The 6,066-nt window shown below is 38.2% G+C and overlaps 1 protein-coding gene across 1 annotated transcript; it reads right to left on the reverse strand.

The window, feature by feature from the left end:
- Nucleotides 1-324: 324 nt before the first annotated feature.
- LOC131649781 (uncharacterized) lies at nucleotides 325-1,836 on the reverse strand. The gene has a single exon (XM_058919541.1). It carries the CDS (start codon nucleotides 1,834-1,836, stop codon nucleotides 325-327), a length of 1,512 nt encoding a protein of 503 aa, XP_058775524.1.
- Between the last annotated feature and the right edge of the window lie 4,230 nt (nucleotides 1,837-6,066).

Here is a 6,066-nt window from a genome sequence, read left to right on the forward strand (position 1 = left end):
CATTGGGATTAGTAACTTCAACAGCCTCACCAGTCACAAATTCTTGTTTCACACCATGAATGTACACGTCAGCTCCGTCCAAGGAATAGCCTTGTCAGATGAATAAGGAATTGGACCCGGCCTAGTGATGACTAAGGGAGCCACCTTAGGCTCAGTAGTAATCTTTATAGGGCCCTTGGAAGGGATTCTCACAGGATTTTTTGAACCAGTAATTAATGATATATCCTCACACGAAGTCTTTACGGAGGATTCTTTCTCGAACAGTATAGTGCGGTCGTCCATTAAACGTTAAATGCCCTCCTTCAACCTCCAGCAACCATCAGATTAAACTTTACAGAAATGACACCTTTCCTCGCAGCGCGGAAATAAACCTGCTTGCAACAACATCTTCTTGACGATCAGGAGAGAAGTAGTCAAGTCAGCCACAGAGAAAACATAAGGACCATCCCCAACATCATTAACAGCCTTTCCATGATTGGGCATAGGAGCAGTAATAACATGGGGAGTTTCAGGTGGGTCAAACTCAATTTCACCAGCATATATCATGTCTTGAATTTCGTTTTTCAACGTCCAGAAATTGTTTGTATCATGCCCTGGGCTATTAGAATGGTACATACACCTTGCATTGGGATTATAGCGAGGTAATGAAGTGTTAGGGTTTGGATGGGGCGTTATCGGTGCAAGTAACTCTGCCTTTAATAAGTGTTGTAATGCTTGAGTCAGAGACATATTGATTCTAGTAAATTGCCTCCTAGGCGCATCTTGCCTACGTAGATTATTTTGTTGTTGACTCGGTTGAGGTGTTGGTTTAGAGATTAAGACTTCCCCAACAGATTGGTTGTGATCACTCTTGACGCGACCCTTGTGCATAGCGTTTGCTTCATTCTTCCCACTATATGATTTCTTCATAGCGCCAGAAGATGTAGCCATTTGAATCTTTCCATTCCGAATACCACTCTCAACACGTTCTCTAGTAAAAATCAGGTCAGTGAAACTAGATGAGGAACTTCTGAGCAAATGACAATAAAAGGGGCCAAACAGCGTACCCATAAACATATCAACCAATTCCTTGTCAGGTAAGGGAGGTTGGACTCTGCCTGCAATGTCCTTCCACCTCTGAGCATATTCCTTGAAGTTACCTTTAGGACCCATAGACATGCTTTGTAATTGTGTACGGGTAGGAGCAAGATCAGCGTTATATTGGTATTTCTTATAAAAAGCAACAGCCAAGTCTTCCCACCTGCGAATGTTGGCTCCCTCTAGTAGATAGAACCATTCAAGTTGTGTTCCAGCTAAACTCTCTTGAAAGAACTGTACCCATAACTTTTTATCATCAGTATGGGGTTGAATTTTTCGGACATAGGACCTCAGATGCAATTTGGGATAAGAGGCACCATCATATATCACAAATACATGGATCTTGAACTTAGGGGGAATGAAAACCCCAAGAATCAAACCCGTGTCCTCGAAGTCTAACCCAGGGACTCTTTGGTTTTCCATCGCATTCAGGCGATCTTCCAGCAACTTATATTTTTCCTCAGCAGGTGGATACTGCTCCTCTAGATATTCCTCTTCCTCGTCAGATTCTAGAACCACTTCTTCCTCGTCATCATTTTTTACACTACCTTTTGGGATTTCAATCTCTTTGGAAACCTTGATCGGACCTCTAAACCTTCTTCCCATATTAAGGACACCAATTCGTACTTTGGACTTCTTCTTTTCTTTCTTGGTGATCAAATTTTTGAGATCTTCTTGCCCTTTGGCTAAAGAGATGAACATTTGTTGGAATTGAGCATTTTGAGCTTGGAGATCCTTCACAATCTGTTCGAAAGCCATTTCTGCTGAAATAAACAGCGAGAAAGTAAGAAACCTGTTTGTGGGAATCTGTTATGCGATGTTATGATATGATATGCTTGTGCAATGTTTTCAAAGAACTAAAGGGATTTTAACACATATTAAAACAAGTTAAATAGCATATATAATCGACTTGCAGGACCATAAGGTCATAATTCATTAGTTACATCATAAGTAAACAAATATGGAAAAGTAAATAGAAAACTAAATTTTGGGGCCTTTGTCTTCTTGACAGCGCTTCCTCTTCAGAACTCTGACTTCTTCCTTGTGAATATTGATCATTTCTTCCCGTTGTTGCACAATTCTGGAAATATCTTGCTCCCATGAGTTAATCTGATCCGGAGAAACGAAATCTTCAATCTTCCATTTGCGGGAAAAGTATTTAGGCAAAACCTCTCGCTCTTTAGCATTTGCTACCAACATTTCTTTTTCAGCTTCAACTTCTTGTAAGAGTCTCTCAAAGTCATCCTTTTCTCTCTTCAATTGGTTGACGGTTGCAGTAAGGTCTTCATTTGAAAGGAACATACGTTTCAAACACAATAGGAACAATAGGGGGAGTAATCCTCGGGACCACAAGTGTATCAGATGGGTATGGTATCCCAAATTCAAAAACTCGGTTGTAAATCCATCTGAAGTAAAGATCTGAAAGAATGTAGTTCCTTTCTCCCAAATCTCTTATACCCACTTTCTTTACCTCAGACCAAGTTCTAATGAAAAGACCCTTCTTTCCGGCTGTATCTGAATCATAGTATAAGTTTTCTGCACTAAGATATATGGAGTGTGGCTTGTCTTTCAAAGCGAAACCAAACTGATGTCGAGCTAAGATAGGGTTATAGGTTATTCCCCCTCGGGTACCAAGAAGAGGTACGTTAGGGAATTCTCCACAACGATCAAAAAATTGGGTTCCCTTAAATTTCTTTTTGATTCCAAATGATATCGTCGAAGGAAAGCCTTATGATCCTCCGAGCCCAAGTCAAACCTTCTTCATTCTTTATTGTCGATCGAGATAAGTGCAAAATAAACCACTTATGAAACAGAGGAGCGCATCCCAAAATACAATCTTGCCTTTTGGATGATCGGAGATGGATAGAGTGCAGTAAATCACCAAGCAGAGTAGGAACATGATTCTTGCTGAGAAAGATCTTAATGGCAACCACATTGATGATTTTGTCATATCGATGGAACAAGACTTGCCCATAAATTAGCAAAGTGAGGAATTATCCAGAGCATCCATACTTGAAGACTTAGCCAAGATCTCGGCCTTGGCATTTAGGAAGTCAACGGGTAATCCAGAATATTCTCCTTTACTAACCCAAACTTCCTTAATCTCTGCTCTTGGTAGGTGTAGGGCAGCAGTAATATTTTCTAACTTAGGAACTTCTTCTTTGCTAGTGTAGGGAATCTGATCAAGCACAGGAGCCCTAGTATGTATGAAAACTCTTCCAAATATGGTACCAACTGAAAATCTCTATAAGTGAAGTAGTGGAGAAGCGGATCACGAAATTGGACCATGGTGTTGAGGAGAATTTCATCCACTTTGGTTCGTACTAAAGTGATCAACTTGTTGAGAGATTATGTAAGTATGAGAAAACTAGTGATGTTGTCACAAAGAACCTTCAATGGCGTAGGTATCTTCTTAAAACTGGGGAAGAAAGGTTTATGGACTTTGATCTCCATATTCAGATAACCTACAAAATAGCATATGGTTAAAATCCCTTAGTTCCTTGAAATAGGTTAGTCATGATATGCATGAATGCATGTATGTATGATGTATCACAGAATAGTCATAAACAAATCCACACAATTCACACAAATCTTCCTTAGGTTTTCGGCTTACATGGAGCATGACCAGGTAAATACCCTTCCCCAAAGGTACTTCTAAGGATAGGAATTAAATTAGTAACAGGGTTCTAAAAGTTACTCAGAATGGTTAGCCCTTCTAAAGCACCCTTGAACATGATGCATTCATACCATGCAATGATACTTTATGAAAGAACCTATCTGAGTTGTAGTATCGGGTAGCGACTAAACCCCTAACATAAGTCAAGAGTAGCCCCCCAGTACGTTCCTAAAAGCCAAGATGGGTTAATGGGTAACTAAAGGTTCTTAAGCTCCAACTCACCCAAGGGTATCTACACAAACCTCCCTCATGCAAGAGAAGAGTGCAAACAACCATGGAGGCCTAACTTAAGCGTGAACTTCATATTGACTCATCCCAAGCATGCACAAGGGAGGTCACCATGACTATGCCACTCCTATCTTAAGGTGCACTCGAATCCGGGTATAGGATTCATCTTCCATTCAAAACCCAAAACAACTTTTAAAAATTAAAGCAATCAAATCAACAAGCAAATATTTAAAGTGAACTAACTCTAAGGTAAGCCCCTCTTTTTGAAACTCCCCAGCAGAGTCACCAGTTCTGTAACTCGGTGGGAGAACTGACTTTAAAATATGCGGATAGTATAGAGTCGCCGCCGACTTTTATTTTATCCAATTTTTAGGAAAGGTATAAAAGAACAGGAAAGACCTCTTTTAAAAAGACTTGGATTCGGGGGGGTAAGTTATGAAAAGGGAAGGTGTTAGCACCCTTTTCATCCGTAGTTATCTACGGGCTCTTAATTGCTTAGCTCACTTTATGTTTTTTGATTTGTTTGAAAATATAGTGTGTGCGTGTGTAGAAAATATATAGAGGGTGAGATTAGGGTAAGAGATATGGAAAGAAACATTTGAAATTAAGGTGTGGTAATATGATGATTCTTTCCAAACTTTCTTGAAAACTTTCCATAATTTAAATCTTTGTCCCCAAGAATATTCCTTATATGATTCACACGGTTTTTGGTGTGTAGGGATTTCCTGAATATTTGAAAAATTAAGTCACATGATCCTTCATTAATAAATCATGATTTTATTTCATTTTAATTGATTTTAAATAAACAAAATTCAAAATAAGTAAAATAAAACCATAAAATAAGTGGAAGTCGATCAATTTTTATCAGATGAGAATGTTCTTGTACTTTCTGGAAAGCTCAAGATGTCCTTTACAATCCACTTTGGAACATTTTTTGCTTTTGGAGATTTTCTCTTAGCGATATTGGTTTTGACAAAAAATGACTTTTTTGAACTTCTAGAAGGACCTATAATGTTATGGCGTCCATCTTTAAATTAAAGCATTTCTTGGTCTTGAGCCCAACATTAAAGTTGTAGAGAATTGAATTTCCTTGATAATAGGATTTGGTTGGGGAATTTTTGATAAAGCATGTGAAAGTTATGGCTGCTCAAAGTTGGGTTGACTTTTTCCTAAAAACCCTAATTTAGAAACTCTGAGTTTTGTTGATTTCTGAGCTCTTCTTGATGAATCATGATCAATCCTTGATCAAATGATGAATGTGACTTCAAATAATTGATGTTGACCAAAAATATTAACTTTTGACTATATGTTGACCATAGTAGACTTTTGTTCAATACAACTGATTTTCAACCATCTAAACCATTGAATGAGTAAATTTGTGAGCCAAGGCTTGAGACTTGTTGTGGAAATACTCTGAGGCATATGAGACCCTAAAATGTCCACTTGAGGCCTTGGAGATCCAGCTTCCCTTGAAGACAACAAATCCTTAATTTGAGGTTCTTTTGCTTAGGAGGAGTATGAGTTTGCCCAATTCATGTGTAGTTCTGAGCTAGCTTGTGAGTTTGACTCAAATCATATTGAATGTGGGAGGGCAAATTTGAGGGTGCAACACCCACCTCACCTTTGGAGGGAATCACCAAGCCCTCATTTTTGTTTAGATTGTGAGTGTGTATTTCTTATAGTATACTAACCAAAATACAAAAAATATGTCTCTTTCTTGTTAAGCTTTGTAGGTGATGAAATCAAGTGAATTTACTCTCTCCTAAAGTTACGGTTTTGAGGATCGACCCTCTATCAATTGAGAATTCATGGAAGTTAAATGATCAATAATTCTAGGGAGATATTCTCATCATCAAAAGTCATATATTGAGAATCTCTCAACTTCATTTGATCAAGTTAATTTCAAGATCATGTGGTTTGATCAATCAAGAAATTTCATAGGTTCATGTGTTTATTTCCACGCATTCTTCAACAAGTTTCTCAAGCTATAAGCTTTATAATCAAGTTTTCTCCAAGGAAACTTTATTTCATGGTCTTATGTACCTCTTCATGTCTTATCATGCAAGGAAAGTTCAAGAAATTCA

This window comes from Vicia villosa, linkage group LG1, assembly GCF_029867415.1.
Source record: "Vicia villosa cultivar HV-30 ecotype Madison, WI linkage group LG1, Vvil1.0, whole genome shotgun sequence".
Lineage (NCBI taxonomy): Eukaryota > Viridiplantae > Streptophyta > Magnoliopsida > Fabales > Fabaceae > Vicia > Vicia villosa.